Source organism: Camelus ferus, chromosome 4, assembly GCF_009834535.1.
Source record: "Camelus ferus isolate YT-003-E chromosome 4, BCGSAC_Cfer_1.0, whole genome shotgun sequence".
NCBI lineage: Eukaryota > Metazoa > Chordata > Mammalia > Artiodactyla > Camelidae > Camelus > Camelus ferus.
In genome coordinates, this window is record NC_045699.1 from 64,450,233 (window position 1) to 64,467,851 (window position 17,619).

The window sequence follows — 17,619 nt, forward strand, 5'->3', positions numbered from 1 at the left end:
CTGAAGATGTGACTGAACTGCTGCAATCTCATGATCAAAACTTTAATGAAGGAGGAGCTGCTTCTTATGGATGAGTAAAGAAAGTGGTTTCCTGAGATGGAATCTACTCCTGGTGAAAACGCTGTGAAGATCGCTGACATGGTAACAAAGGATTCAGGATATCACATAAACTTAGCTGACAAAGCAGCAGCAGGGTCTGAGAGGACTGATTCCAATTTTGAAAGAAGTTTTGCTGTGGGTAAAATGCTATCAAATAGCATTGCATGCTACAGAGAAATTATTCCTGAAAGGAAGAGTCAATCAGGGGGGCAAACTTTGTAGTCTTATTTTAACAAACTGCCACAAACACCACAACCTTCAGCAACCATCACCCTGGTAAGTCAGCAACCATCAGCACTGAGGTAAGAGCCTCCACCAACAAAAAGATAATGACTGGCTGAAGGCTCAGATGATGGTTAACATTTTTTACCAAAAAAGTATTTTTTAATTAAGGTACATACATTTTTTTTATACATCATGCTATTGCATGCTTAACACACTACAGTATAGTGTAAATAAATACAACTCTTATATACACTGGGAAGCCAAAAAATCCATGTGACTCGCTTTATCGCTATATTCACTTTATTGCAGTGATCTGGAAGAGAACCCACAGTATCTCCAAGATATGCCTGTATTATCCTGTAGGGAATGGGAAAACACTGAGGACTTTTAAGCAGAAGAGTGACATGATCAGTTCAGCCAGTGGTTAGGCAAATATTAGCACTACAGGTGATGAAGAAATTAAGAAATTTTCTGCCACCACATAAATGATCATTAGGGTATTTTTATAGCTTTAATCTATACCTGACTTAAGTGACAAAAAAAAAATTCAAAAGGTAGAGTTTCACATGTCCTAGTGAAACTGTCTAATTATCCAACCATGCAGGTATGTGGCTAGATGATTTCTACAATAAATGATAGACAGTTACTCCTGAACCACTGAAACCCGCTAATGGCCACAATGAAATTTGATATTTGGTTAGAATTCATAATACCTAAGACTAGTAACAAGCTCTGAAACTTAGATTGAACAAATCATTCAAACTATTCAAATTGAGGATTTCCTCATCAGTAAAATGAAAGTATCCCCAGACCACCTCACTGGTTGTTTTGATAGCTACTGTTGGCACATGAGACAATAGTAGTATGACCCCAAGAACATGAAGATGGGAAAATCAAGTTACCATCTCAGAGTTAATAGTATAAGTTCAAATTTCTCTTTGGGAATATATAAACACACATTATAGAAAAGTTTGGGACCCTCAAAATTCTAATCAACGTGATCTTATGTATAATTTAAGAGCAGAATATAACTTAAAAGTCACAAAATAACCTACTTAAAGAAATACTGAAAAAACAAAAAAGGAACTGTCAATCTAAAAAATAGAAAAAAGAAACTCAAAGAACCAGACGATGGTGACAGTTGTCCAACCACCATGTAGGGCAGTGCAAGCTTCTATCTGAGCAGTAAAGATGGACACAGGTGGCCAGCAGAGCCAGAGCCTGGTCCTATTAAACTTCTATTAGCATGCATCTGAATTACACATGAAGCTTTAAAAACTACAGTTTCAGGTAATCAGAATTCCTGGCTTTGAAGACCATATAATTAAAAAGAATACATGAATGCTCATGTCCCACTGGTATATTCTGGTACAAGAAACACCAAATCAAAATATCTAGGGATAAGACCCAGGAATGTGGACTTTTCAAAACTCCACAGGTGATTCTGATGTGTACCTTCAGTTGAGAACTACTGCATTAACCATTACAATCATTAACTCCACTGGTTCCGATTCCGTGCTAAGCAAGCAAAGTTTTGATAGCCTTCTATAGGAAAATATCTACAACATGAGAACTGAAGTCACTTAAGAACTGTACTTCATTACAAATTAATAAAACTGATACTCTGTCGAATGTGACCTTTGTTGTGGTGATTCTGTTCCTGAGGAACCCCCCAAATTCAGGTCTCTCAGCCTTTATTATAAAGTCAAAGACTTCCAACAACGGTGAGTTTATTAGAGTAAATGCCCCCAGAGAGACAACTTTCGGCAGTTAAGTCAGCATGACATCCTTTTATTCATCTAAATACCTCTTTAATATTTTTAACTGCAGGGTGGTAAGGATGAAGTGAGAGCATGAAACTGAAATCACTTTCTAAATTTAGTGTTATTCAAATGCCAGATATTAGCAGCAGCTGTAGATGTACGACAATCATAAACCACAAGTCAGTATGATACCGTTGAGGAAAGAAACATTAAATTTGCAATGCACAGTGTGAGAATCTAGCCAGTCACTTGAGGATGACAAATGATCTCCATAATTTGGCTGCTTAGCCAAAAACACTAAGTTTAAGAAACCAGAGATTCATTTCAATTCTTGCCCTAAGGACAGAAAAGCAAGCAATATAACTATCAGGCAGGTGGTGTCCAACCCTCATTAATGGAGATAAGTGATCTCATTTGAACATATTTCCATTACTTGTGATCTCAAACTAATCCGTCTACCAGAATAATCTTCTTCTGCCTGTACTGTTTTCACTCTTGGTCTAAAATCAACAAAACAGCTTAAATATGCTTCGGTTTCAAGTTTAGAAGTTTTACGTTCACAGATACCAACGGGCCTTCCTATTTCCAAGTCCTTGGGCTCTTCTCAAGACTGCCAGCCACCTATATTCCCATAACATGCAGAAACTTCAAAGGATTCAGCCTACTTTCCACTTCTCCCAGTACCTGTCACCACCAATAAGCCTATTAAACAATGAAGCTACACTTCCAAATAATAGGGTTCAGCCCTACCCTGTGTTCCACCAAAGAACAAAACAAAACAAAACAAAACAAAACAAAACAAAACAAAACAAAACCACCACCCACCACCTAAATGCAGAGTGGGGCAATCTCCTCAACTTTTCACTCTTTTATTGTATCTAAGACAACATATGGGCCATCTTCAGATTAAAGGTTTTAATCCAATCACTATGGAGCAAGAGATAAAAATAATGAGGTTAAAACATTTACCTACTTCTATGTAGTTTTCAGTACTGTTCCTGACTCCCTTTTAAGATGGTAAATATAAATGAATTAGGCTTTTTTAGTTCATTTTTATATCCCAAGAGTCAAATTTACCAAACTACTTCCTTATGTTCTGTGTTACTGACACATTCACATATATTCTTACTCCCACACGTAGTAGTAGCACACACCTGTGGTATCAAAGATGCAGTAAGTGTAGAAGGAAAAAGTTTCAGCTCTTGGAAACATTCTGTATTTCTGGGTGCTCTAGACCAGGTAACACCCACTCTAGGAAGCCTCCGTCTCACACACCAGCATGTAATGCTTAAATGGTTGCTTGCTACTTACCTTAAAACAAGAAGCTCGATACAGTAGTTGCACAACATGACCAATACTCGTTTTTGATGCCTGAGGAAATCTTGGTTCTAGTCTTTGCACAACAAAAAGTACCAGAACTTTCCTTGAGAGAGCAGAACCATCTTCTAATGCCAGCAACACCAGTTTCAAGGCCTCTTCTTGCATAGCTAGAAGGAACATGAGTTCATGATAAATGAGGAATCCTGCAGATCATGTCTGTCAAAGACTTCTTCAGGTATTAGTTTATGGTGGTTTATTATCCACAGCCTGTATTTACTTAGCACAAAAAGATGACATTACACATGTACAAATACAGTTTACTTAAAAAGTAAACAAGCAAAAGAAAACACGTTTCCTACTAAACAACCAATTGGAGCACAAGCCAACAGAACTTAAAATTGTATCTTCTGTAGGTATCTAATAATGAATCAGATGATGATGATGTTATAGCCAAAAAAAAAGCCCTTATTCATAAAACAGAGGTACTCTTAAGTAACATATAAAGGACACACAGTAGCCTCATGATAAATGGTAATTTTTTTATGCATGAGATTGTTGCTTTGCCTATCAGAATAACTTTATATGTAATTTAAAAGTGATATTAGCCTCCAGATGCGATACTTAAAGAAGGTATCAATTTATGTCGCTTTCCAGCGAGGGGTATAAAGTACAATCTGAATCTAATCATGAGGGAACATCAGAAAAACTCAAAATAAGGCACACTCTATAAAATAACTGCCTTATTCTTCATGGATACCAATGTCAGACAAAGAAAGGCTAAGGAATGGTCCCAGATTAAAGACGACTAAATAGAGACATGACCAAAAAAATACACCACATGATCTTAGACTGGATTATAAACTGGAAGAAAATAAATGCCATGAAAGACATTTTTGGAAAAACTGACAAAATTGGAGTATGAACTGTACATTGGAGCACTTTACCAAAGTTAAGTTTCCTGAATTTGATGAATGTGCTGTTGTATAGTCCTTGACCCCCTGCCTCTGCCAATCACTAGCCTGATGTCTGGTTGTATGGATTTACCTTTGTGGACGCTTTATACAAACAGAATCAATATGTGACCTTCTGTCTGGCTTCTTTCACTCAACATAGTATTTTCAAAGTTCATCCACACTGTATTGGTATTTCAACCCTTCTTATGGCTGAATAATATTCTTTTTATAAATATACCATATTTTGTTCATCCATTCATCAGTTGATGAACATTCAGATTGTTTCCACCTTTCAACAATTGTGAACAATGCTGCTATAAACATCTGTGTACAAGTACTAGTTTGAATATCTGTTTTCAGTTCCTCCAGGTAAATACCTAGCAGTGGAACTACTACTGGATCATATGGTAATTCTATGTTTAACTTTCTGGGGAACTGCCATATTGTTTTTCCACAGAGGCTGCATTATTTTTTACATTCCCAAGTTCTCTAACATCCTTGCCAACACTTTTTATTTTCCTTTTTTTAAATTATGGCCAACCTAGTGGGTATGAAATGGTATCTCACTGTGATTCTGATTTGCATATCCTTAAATGACTAATCATGCTGAGCATCTTTTCATGTACTTTTTGGCCATCTATGTATCTTGTATGGAGAAATGTTTATTCAAGACCATGGCCCATTTTTAAATTGTATTGCTTGTTTTTTCATTGTTGAATCGTAAAATGAAGGATATTTGATACTAGTCTAGTGCTTCTTAGGTAAGGTAAATAAACATGAGGAAATAACCATAGACAGCATTCTTAAATTACATATAAATGTTGATTTAAAATTTTTTTTTCCATTTAACTTTGTATTATGGGGGAATTTTTAACGTACACAAAAGTAGAGACAACATGCACCCATAACACAGCAGTTTACCAGTAAGATTTCATCTACTCTTTACCCACTTTTTCTAGTTTGTTTTGGCTGAAACAGACTGAAGTAAATCCAAGAGAACATAGCACTTCACCCTTAAATAATTCATTATGTACCTAACACATAGGAACTTTCAAGAAAAATTAACGTTATCACATCTTAAAAAGTAATGTATTTCCTTAATATCATCTAATATCCAGTCCATGCTGAATTTTCTTCCACTGTTTCAAAAATTCTTCTTACATTTGGTTTCTTTAAGTATCCAAATAAAGTCCATACACTGCTTTTGGTTTGATTTGAATGTCTTTAGTCTTAAAAAAAAAAAAAAACTGTACTAGTTCCCCACCACCCTCCCATTTTCCCATTTAAAAGAAAATACAGTTATTTGTTGCAGAAACAATCATTTTTCTAAACAATTTCCCACATTCTTGACTTGGCTAATTTTGTGCCTGTAGTGTTGCTTTACCCTCCTTATCTCATGTGCACTAGAGATCTGATTAGATTCAGAGTTAGCTTTTTGTTTGGGGGTCCTTCTTGTGGATGGCGAGCAAGCATACTTCTTATTCTATGTATCACATCAGGAGGTACACAAGGCCTAGCTGATTCACAGTTAGTAATGTTAAACCTGATCAGTGGGTTCAGACCTTTTCGATATACTATAAAATTTCCCAGCAACCTTTCATCTACTGGTTTTAACAGCCAATAATAATTCTTGCCTAGATCTATTAATTCATTTGAGGTTGCAAATTTGTCATTTTTCTAACTTTCAACATGTTTTTCTAAATTTATTAGCTGGAATTCTGCTAAAAGAGAAACCTACCTCCAAAACCCTGAGAAACTGTCCTCAAAAATGATTTGTAAAGGAAAGGCTGAAAAAACATGCTTGATTTTTCTCTACTCCTCTTCCAATTTTTAGCATAATGTGTTGGTACCCGAGCAACTGCCAAAGATAACCAATTAACTTTTTTTGCCCTATCATTACAAGATCATAGATTTTTATATACTTTATGTGTTTCAATTCATTATAGTCATCATTCATTTTAAGGTTCGAACTACCCCACTTTTGTCCAGTGGGGAGCCTTTTCAAATTCACTTCATGTCTTTTTGACAAGATTCTGATGATCTTTGATAGCTTTTTTTGCTTTCTCTTGTACTTTCCAAACCCTACAACTGGAATAAGGCATTTATCCAAAGAGCCCTGACTCTTTTCAGTAGGAAATGGTATTTATTAAAGGCCATAATCTGGGTGCTACAGCTATTCATTGCTTCTAAGCCTTTTCAGTAGGCAGAGCTAGGAAACAGACATTTTCTAGAAAAAGAAAAATAAGTGAGTCTGTACTTATACTGCCAATTCAAATGTAAGATTGTAGGATTTTTACATAAATTCTTTGACTTGTATCTTTTTTTAACACTGAAAATCTTAGTTCCTGATGGCATTAACATAATTACTTGCTTTATCCTACTATGAATCTGTATAATAATTTCAAAATAACAATACCAATAGAATTATGAACAATATGACTAGTAGATACAGCTTAGGATTTATTATATATTACACAAAGAATATAAAAATCAAAACACTGCATTCTAAAGTCTGAAATAATTCATTCCTGATGAATGTAACGTACAACCTAATGTATGTTTTAGCTTTTTATTTTTAGTTATTTTTTTCTTTATTCATTTTATTTTTTAAAATTTATGTTTACTAAAAACTGTTTCATAATTACATAAAACATTTACATGGGTGTAAAGTACAAATCAAGGTACACTCAGTGAGGTCTACCTTCTGTTCCTGTCTGCTTTCTCTTGGCTCCTCTATACTCTATAGAAGTTTATATTTTTAAAGTTTTTCCTACCATTGTTTCTTTTGGAAAATAGAAACAAATAAGTAGAAAATGGTTGTACATCGCTCCCATTCTTAGATAAAAGGTACTATAGTAAGTATACTACTCTGCACTTTGCTTTTATTTTTTAACTTAATGTATCTAGGTATCACACCCTAGCAAAATATATACATCTTCCTCATTTCTTTCAACAGTTGCATGGTATGCCACTGGAAGAATATACCAGCTTATTAAACCAATCTCCTACTCACATTCAGGTAGCTTCCAGATGTCTGCTGTTACAGAGCTTTATAACTTAATACATTCTATATTTTTTGCTGTATTTTGGGGACAGATTCCTAGAAAGGGGGCTGTTGGACCAAAGGGTAAATGCACAGGTGATTTTTTACACACTGACAAATCCCTCTCTTTTAAAGTTTATACCACACTTAGCATTCCCACTATTATTGGGTGAAAATATCTGTTTTCCCACAGCCTTGACAACAGAATATATTGTCAAGACTTTTCAATTCTGTCAGTCTGAAAGCTGAGAAATGGTATTTCAGTATAACTTTCATGCATATTTCTCAATATGAGAAATTTTTTTTTATATGATTGAGGCCTATTTACATTACTTTTTCCCTTGAATTGTCTGTTTATACCTTTTGTCAATTTTTCAATTGAGTAGTTGGTAATCTTCTTTTGAGTTTTTACAAATACCTTATATGTTCATCATACTAGCCCTCTGTGATATAACCCAAATATTTTCCCAATTCTGTCATTTTTTTTTTTTACTTTGCTTATGTTTTATTATAATGCAATTAAAAACAATTACATAGTCAAATATCAATCTTTTCTGTTACTGCTTCTGGACTTGGAGTCAAAGAAAACAGCGTTTCCTACTCTTAGGTTATAAAAGAATTCACTCATATATGTTTTTATTACTTTTATAATTTATTTTTTAATCATAAGCATACCTGACCTATTTGGAATTTATGAAGCTAAGGACTATAAGAGATACATCCAATTTTATTTTTTTCCACATGTCTAACCAGTGGTTTCAATGCCACTTATTAAAAGTATTTCCTTCACAAAAGCAAATTCTACCTGGCCTATAGTTCTCAATCAAAAAAGTAAAACAATAAAGCTTTAAGAAGGTAAGAAAATGAAAACGAATATATGTTATGTATATGCATGACTGGGATATTGGGCTGTACACCAAAAACTGACACATTGTAACAGACAGTACTTCGATTAAAAAAAAAAAAGAAAGAAATAAGCTAACACTGGAAAGTACTTCATAATCTTGGTGTACGTAAAGATTTTTTAAAACAAAACGTAGATCATAGTAACTAGAAAGGAATTGTCCCCCGATGATTCTTATCTTCTGTAATAATTTCTCTGTATCCCAATTTTAAAGACAATCATGAACTTTTAATTTTTTTCATAAAAAGAAAGTTTACTTTTCCTTTACTTACTACCTGTGTAATATTAGACCTCTCTCTAATTCAGCTTTCTAATTTGTAAAACTAAATCTGTGTCACTTTTCTTAAAGGCTATTGCGGATTAAATAAGACATTTATTCTAAAACATTGTAGCACTTTTTATCATATAAATGATGATTAACAAAAACTAGTTTATCTTTACTTATGTCAAGATTTTATATACAAATAAAGATGGGTTGACTATGGGGATTCTCACCTAACTCTAGAAACTGGCATCATACAGCCCTGATAGCCAAGAAGGCAAGATAGGGATCTATTTTACCTGGCCCTAGAAACTGGCATCCTCGGGCCCTGACAGCAGCCCACAGATTGGCAGACAATTGCTGAGGGTTCTGGTGCTGTAATATTAGTTCCGTTACAGTTCTTTCTCCAAGTGAACGGGCTGCTCGTATGGCTCTTACACGACCTTCTTCCTCCACCAGTTGACAATTTACAAGTGTCACCAGTTTCCTTTGCATTGGACGGCTCAGTGCACTCTGGTTCAAACTAGCTACACCTTTAGGAAAAAGGAAACAAAGGAAACTAAAGTTTTTTTCAATTGAAAAAGACAAGTCAATTTTCATTATCTATTCAATGAGAAAAACTAGTATTTAACCAGTAAGCCACAATTCCTAATTAGTTCCCTATTAAGTGGTTTCATTTTTTAACAATGAGTATTGGAGTCTAATTTTACTTCAACTTTTATTTAGGTATCCTGTTCTCTGCATTTTATGTGTCCCTCAAAGGAGAGTGGTTTGGGTTTAGTCTCTTCTCCATCTTCACTAAAACTATTGAAGATAAATTTATAGTTAAATACATGAAAAGTGTAACCTAAAAGTAATGATTAATAACAGCTCTAATTTTGTTTATTGTATATAAGGCATTCAGAACATGGCTTAATGGCAACATCTCAGATCCTATTCCTTTTCTGACTCAAAGATATTGTTCCAGCAATTCTTCCCTCTCTGCCACAGCATCAAATTTCCCTTTCTACTTGATCATTTACATCAGCGTACAGTAATAACAAGCATGCTGTTATTTCAGATATCTTAAAAATAAATCTTTTTATTCACTCCTTTCCCTCTACCTGCTCTGCCCCATTTCTTTCCTCCCTTTCGTAGCAAATCCACCAGAGTTGTCTATATTAATTATCTCCAATTCCTTGCTTCCCATTCTTTAAAACCTACTCGAATCAAGTTTTTGCCACTATCACTTAACCAAAACTGCTCTTGTCATGACAACAATTACCTCTACTTTGATAAATCAGTGGTCAATTCTCAGTCCTTATCTTATTTGACCCTTCAACAGCTCTCAACACAGATCACTCCCAATTCCTTTAAAAACTTTCTTTACTTGGCTTTCAGAACACTCCATTCTCTTAATTTTCTTCCTCCCTTCATCTTTTTTTCCAGTCTTCTTTGCTGATTTCATATTTTCTTTCTGACTTCTTAATGTTAAAAGAGCCTAGGACCCCATTTTTGTTTTCTTCTCTATCTATACTCACTACTTAGGTGATCTCATCCAGTCTAATTGCTTTAAATACCATCTTTATGTCAATGATTCCCAAAATTACAGCTTCTACATTTCATTCCTTAACATACACCCACTGGTTACCCAACAGCAACCAAATAGAGATTTGACATCTCAAACTCAGCATGGCCAAAACCGAACTCCTGACCTTCCTACCTAAGCCTGATCTACCTGAAGCATTCCTTGTCTAAGTTGATGATAACTTATCCTTCCAGGTGCTCAGGCCTGAAAACCCAGGAGACACCCTTGAGTCTGCTCTTTTCCTCATACTCCACATCCAACCATTTAGGAAATCCTCTTGACTCTACCTTCAAAATATACCCAGACTGTCTACTTTTCACACCTCCACTGCTACTAACTTTGTCCCAACAGCCTATTAACCAATACTCTGCTTTTACCCTTGCCCTTTATACTGAGTTCTCAACAGAGCAGCTATGGTGACCCTTTTACCATTAGTCAGATCATGTCACTCCTCTGCTCAAAACTCTAGAGTAACTACCCAATTTCACTCAGGGTAAAAGCTCAAGTCTTTAAGATGGCCTGTATGTCTGTACATGATCTGGCCTTACCGTTTCTTTTCATCTATCTCATATTGCTCTCCCCCTCACTCACTCTGCTCCAGGCACACTTTCCTGTTGTTGTTCTTTGAAGACATTAGGCATGCCTTAGAGTCTTTATTTCTTCTGCCTGGAACAGCCTTTTTCCAGGAACCTACATGGCTAACTACCTCATCTCTTTCATCTCAAGTTCAAAAACTACCACCTTAACAAGGTCTACACTAATTACCTTATTTAAAATTGCAACCCACCCTTCTCCCCTCATTCTGACATTTCTCATCCATCTAACCGTACTGTTTTCTTTCCACAGAGATTATTACTTATAACATATTACAGAATTTGTTTTTATTATACGTACTGTTTATTATACTTTCTCCTTTTTCTGTAACATAGGGCCATAAGAACAGACATTTTTACTAATGTATTCCCACTACCAAAATAGTTCTTGGTACTTAATGTATGTTCTTTAAATATCTGTTCAGTGAATGAATGAAATGAATAAGGTACATAGGATAAGTTTCTCAAGGAAGTCACTACGTCCAAAATAACCAACAGCGCAAAGCACAGAGCAGGTACAAAATAAACACCTGACTGACTCGTTCACTCAGCAACTTTTTATTGCATGTATGACATGATAGTTACTGAGTATGCACTGGAACAGAAGAGAATTCCATTTCTGTCACAGCACTTAAAATAATTTATTGAGCTTATATGCCTATCTCCTCAATATACTGTGGGCTCCATGAAGACTACCTGTTGTAAGTGCTCAATAAAATTTAAAGAATGACTGAATGAACACATGAAATTGTCTTAGTAGGATTTATTAAAACTAATATTCTTCTACAGCAGTATTAGTTTAATTAGTGAATATAAATATTGTATAAATCTCAATATGTAGTATGTCTGATGAATTCTTAAATGAACAGTACTATTTTAAGAAAATAGTACAATGTCTCAATCAGAAAGACTTCCATGATCTCTACAAGCAAATTCATTTTTTCCAAGACTCAAAATTATTTAATAGGGCATCAACATCAAGTCTTCCAATATTAGTGTATTACCAAGTGCTATTCACCCATAAAAATACTTTCTATGAACTTACCTTTACCTCCACTTAGTGGTTTTAAGTAGAGTGCCAAATCCTCAACACATTTCTTTGCAACCTCATAGTGTTTGTTCTCACCTAGATTACTTAACTTTATTGACTGATGATCTGGTACCTAAAAACAAAGAAAAACTGAAGAAATATATTCATCTAGATCATGCAGTTGTTATTTATATATTTGATAATTACTTTGGTGAGCATAAACTTCTAATACAGAGACAATACATCAAAGTAGTTTAAGTAACATTAAAGCCAAACAGCTAGCCAAACTGCTTTCCAAGAACCAAGGATATCATACTTAATAGCAGGGGTTGGGTGGATTAATGAGGGGAAAAAAGCAGGAAGTTAACTGTACTGTATCAGTGTTATTCCTTGGCACTGATAACTATGCTGTAACTTTGAAAGATGTTAACATCCGGGGAAGCTGCAGAAACTTATACAGGTTCTCCACATACTACTTTTTGCAAAATTTTTTTAAAAAAGCATTTCAAAATAAAAAGTAGGAAAAAGGCAAGAACTTTTTTCCCCTTAGCACTCAGCACCTTCTTTCTACATAATTTACTTATTATATTTATTGTTTATGGTCTGTCTCCCCTTGTTCTCAGTGAAAGGTCGAAATTTGGGTATAATCTTGGGCAGCTCTGCAACTTCTACAAGTGATCTTGAGTAAATTATTTAACTGTTCCAAGTCATGGTTTCTCTACCTGCAAAATGAAGATGAAAATCCCTATCTCATGATGCCAATATGAAAATTTAATTTAATCGTGACATTTGAATAAAGTCTTGAAAGAGGAGAGGGAATGAGCATTCTAGGCAAAGCAACAGTCGCTACAAAAGCCCTCAGGCAGGAACACGCCTGGTATATGTGACAACTGGTTAGCAGGCCAGTAAGGCTTAAGCAGAAAGAGTGAGAACAGTAGCAGGAGATGAGGCTGAAAAGGTAACAGAAGTCACATTATAGAGACCTGCAGGATAATTTAAGGACCAATTGAGAGAACATTTATAAATAACAAAACACAATACCTAACCTATAGCATGTGCTAAATAAATGGCAGCTAGTATTATTACACATAATCTATGGTATTTTACCGGATCCAAGATGCCATTGTTTGCAAGGGCATCGTTATTTTATGCACCATTAAGACAAAAATTTCCTATTAAATTATGACACACTACTGATCACTGACACATCTTGACTTCAGAGCGTCTACCTGGATTATGAACACTGAAAAGTATGCTTTAAAAGATAAACTTCAAATATCAAGATACTAAAGGAATGGAATATTTTAATTCATTGAACGGTCTAAGAAGTGATTAATCAGAAAAACCCTTACTTTCTTGCTTTAATATGTAGTATATGATGTATAAAATTTCACCTTCCTCACCTGTAAAGTGGGGATAATAACTACCTGAAGAGCTATAATAAGAATTAGTAATAATAGATGTTGACTGCTTACTATCATACCGAACACAAAGTAGGCCCTCATTAAAGAGATATTATAAATTTAGTCTTGCTCTGATTGAGTAAAATGACCAAAAAGAAACACAAATTTTACAGCATATGAGCAATAAGAAACTGCAGAATTTGTTACTGACCCTCTGGAAATTACATCTTAGATGTATATATGTGGATACAGACCCTGTTTCCCATTCATAATACTATCCTAAAAGTCAAGTGAAGTTTTAAGAAAATTTAAAAACCTCCATTTAAGGGTTCTAGACGGTTGATTTCTGGCCAAAGCTTTGATTACACTTCTTTTCATTCCACCTAATGACTAAATATTTATGTATGCTTATATAAAAATGTTTCTTATCCTCCAAAATCACTTAAAAACATAAGTTTTGACCACAACACTGAATACAAAGAAATATATAACTATAATCAAATTTATAGTTTTGCATAAGGATATGACATCAGCTAAAGAAAATCTTTTGCAGAATACAATCATGTAAATCAGATACACTGAGTATTTTTAATGTTTCAAATATAACTAAACATACTTTGTACCCTGTAATGAACTAAGTTTTATAATTATTACACATACCAAATTAGTAAAATCTTGAAAGCTTACCTGGGCTCCAACTAACTGGAGAAGTGCGAAGTTGACAGGAAGCACATCAATGTCTGTGTTGATGGCAGTCTGGTCAAAAGGACAAGCTTTTCGGTGAAGTTTATTCAAGCAGGTCTTGCAAACAGTGTGTGAACAACCTAAACTGATGGGTTTGTGCACATTCTCATCAAATTCATTATAGCAGATTGGACAGGACAGAAATTCTGTCCATTGAGCTGCCTGCACAGGCATTGTGGAAGCTGGATGCTCGGGTTAGCAGTCTAGCAGATCATTATTTTGCTGTGTAGTGTTTTTTAAGCTGGAAATGGACAAAAGTAAGAATTAACCACATATTCATCATTCACCTTTCAAGAGTTAACTGCTTAAGTCAACCATCACAGCTTCAAAACCTGAAACACTTCTGAATAATTTTATGTGCTTTGGATAGCTTTTTCTTTAAATTTACTTGCTGAATTAATTAAATTTCTGAAAAAAATTTGTCCAGAAATATCTTAATAGTGTTCTTGTCAACTAAAGATATTTATATCAATTGCTAATCAAAGTTTTCATGTATTTTTCTTAATGACCACATCCAATAAGCAGATTAAGCTTCCACAATTTCATTTTTAGAAAAACAAATCACCAAATGGTTTGCCATTTTGGGCTTTTTTTTTTTTTTTTCAAGTGTTTCCCTTGGACATCTACTACCCCAAAACATATTAAGATATGGTCTAAGACTTAGTGAACTCTGGAAATATTGATCCAAACAAGATCATAATGAGTTGAGAGTGAAAAAACAGCCTTGCCACTTGAATGACCAAGTCATTGAAGAATATTTCAATTTGGCAGCTTCACAAAAAAGGAAATCTGGTCAGGACTTGACTAGGAGGCTAACTGAGGTATTGAAAAAGTATGAGAGAAGACTATAATGATAAAGCTGTTTGTCCATAAATGAAAGAACGATGCTAACCTTAAAATACAGTACCAAAGTGGAAAAAAAAAAAGTCTGGAATGTAGTTCCTTACAATACTTCTGACAAAACATATATATATATGTGTCATTAAATTTATATATATATATGTAAAAACTATCAGGTCCAATGAGCAAGATATAGAAGAATAAAACATCTAGTAGTTCTAAGCAGAAAAACAGTGAAATATAGTTGACCTGTGAATAACACAGGCTTGAACTGCCCAGGTCCACTTATTCAAACATTTTTTAACAGTAAGTACTACAATACTGCGCAATCTGTGGTAGGTTGAATCCACAGATGCAGAGGAACCATGGATGTGGAGGGATAACTAAGTTATATGCAGATTAACCCCAGCATTGGTCAAGGGTTAATTGACTATTCCTATCTTTATATATGCATGATTAAAAGGCACAGGGGAAAAAAATGGCACTGATTTTTCTTATTTCAAAGATTAAAATATCCCATAATTTTTAATAAAATAAAATATTCAGTAACAAACCTCTAATTTAAAATCTTTAGATACCTTACTTGAATACTCTGCATTTCATAAAATTTTCATATCCTCTAATTCAAAACTTATATAAGTCTGACAAAGGCTCTCTGGTGAACATGAAATCTAGGTATTTAGGGCAATTAAAAAGCCAATACTTTATTTCATAAGAATATTTACCAACCCAAATATATTAGTTCCACAGAAACTAGATGTTTAAAAATGTAGTCAGATTCAGGACAGAAAAGTGTATATCTGATTCTGCAATAATCCCATACCCAAATAAAGAACTCCATTAGTCTTTATTGTGCTTTTCATGTTCAAAAACTAAGGTTTTAAAAAAATACCTTGGTAAAAATGAACTGTGGGACTTGCTATGAAAAAAGCAGCCTATGCAAACTTTTCCTCAAACAGCTCTAATGCAAAGTACCTAATATGCTTATTTTTAAACTAGCCAAATTTGCAAGTTATATTTATTTTACACCTTTCACCCTCATATTTCCACATCTATCAATGCCATCAATCTTAAAAACTGCTTGCTTCCAACTTTAGAGATGAGGACTGTGCAGGTGAATACATCACTCCCTGAAACTATTTAATATTTTTAATGTTCTGTTTCCTAGCTGCCTAATTATACAAAGAAAAGGCCTTTAAGGGATAATGAATTTTATCTTATATCTAGTACCAAGAGCCCTAATTTAGTTAAAATTTGAAATGATAAGACATTTATCAAAATAAGACACTACATCTATTTTTTTCATAATGGCCACCTGTTTGAAAATGCTAATTCTGTAAGTTAGGGTATCATGGGTCACTGGGCAATAGGAAACGAGTAGCAAATACTCTTTCCTTATTTAGTTTTCCAAGATCATCCTGAAATGCTTTACGTTAAAGTGAATCAGTGGGGGGAGAAGAGCCATTTAAGTTTGAACTAAACATAAAAATGCTATCTTTCATATTTTCCCCTATTAGCTTTGAAGTGTTTCAATTTCTTCCAGAATTCACTTGATAGTTTTGTTATATGTGCTTCTAGATCTAAGGGCACCAGATGTTTTAATATAATTAACACAGAGAAATTTAATTTCTAGTAGAAATTGAATTAATATCTTTTAAACAAATCTGCCAAATTCTCTTTCTGCTATGCGTCAGATTCTAAGTTTCCAACAGGAAAATTATGAACTTTCCTTATATAAGAAATAAGAAATGTTTGACCTTTTAACATGTTTTTCCTCAGTACCCCATCAATAAATTCTAGATTCCTCAATTACGACAAAGACAAAATTAAATTTTACCTAAAACACTAAAATGTTTCATAGTGATGACAGTTGGCTTTTCATTCCTTTAAAAAAGGCACCTAGTAACTGATTACCTAGAAAATATTTTTGTAATTATCAAAAATGATAAATAGCATACCATCTTTATAATTTATTTTTAAAAAGCATCTAAAGGAACCATGGCAAGCTAAGAATATATACTGATGTGTAAAACTTCTAGGTTTATACTAATACATTTCATAATAACTTATTTGAATCTATGTAATTGCTAACAACATTTATAGTTAATAGTGAAGTAAGTATCCATCTTAAAGATACTCCCAAAACATCTCAAACTGAAATAAAATGGCTTAAAAAGCCCACAGCTCTAGATCTATAAAAGGACTACTTAAGAAAAACATTCCAATTAAATTATTTTTATTAACTAATTTCAGTTATTAGTTACTAAAATTGAAGAAGGGTAACAAGATGAAGCATAGGAGGAAGAAATGCTAAACTACAGGTGGGACCTTAAACAGATTTTTACTCATGTAATTTTTCAGGCTATAAGTTCCCTGCTATGAATACTATTTCATAAAACAGGAAGAGTAATAGACATCTTTTAGAGGATGCAAATTAGAAATTGCTTTATTAAAAGCAAACTGCAGGGAGGGAGGTGGGAAAGGACAGACTGGGAGTTCGCGATTGGTAGATATTAACAGGTATATAAAGAATAGATAAACAAGTTCATACTGTATGGCACAGGGACATATATTCAAGATCTTGTAGTAGCTCATGGTGAAAAAGAACATGAAAATGAATATATGTATATTCAAGTATGACTGAAAAATTGTTCTGTACACCAGAAATTGACACATTGTAAACTGACTATAACTCAATAAAAATAAATAAAAGCAAGCTGCACATCAGTTAAGCACTTTCATTTTCTGTTATTAGCCCACCACGACATTATGCAGTCAGTTTAGGACTATGAAACCTGATTTTAAAATGCCAGAATAAAGTGTTTGCCTCGTTCATTATTGTATAATAAAAAAAAATTAGTATTTTACAATTC

The 17,619-nt window shown here is 34.0% G+C and overlaps 1 protein-coding gene across 2 annotated transcripts in view; it reads right to left on the bottom strand.

Moving 5' to 3' along the window:
* The window catches only part of RC3H2 (ring finger and CCCH-type domains 2), a 47,977-nt gene that overhangs the window by 27,117 nt on the left and 3,241 nt on the right, over positions 1-17,619 (bottom strand). For both annotated transcript variants that reach the window (XM_032478370.1, XM_032478371.1), the window contains exons 2-5: positions 13,850-14,147; positions 11,775-11,892; positions 8,869-9,102; positions 3,399-3,574 (exon numbers count right to left, since the gene is read on the bottom strand). In XM_032478370.1, coding sequence (XP_032334261.1) covers positions 3,399-3,574; positions 8,869-9,102; positions 11,775-11,892; positions 13,850-14,080 — 759 coding nt within the window. In that variant the 5' untranslated portion in view covers positions 14,081-14,147. The remainder of the gene's footprint in view (positions 1-3,398; positions 3,575-8,868; positions 9,103-11,774; positions 11,893-13,849; positions 14,148-17,619) is intronic.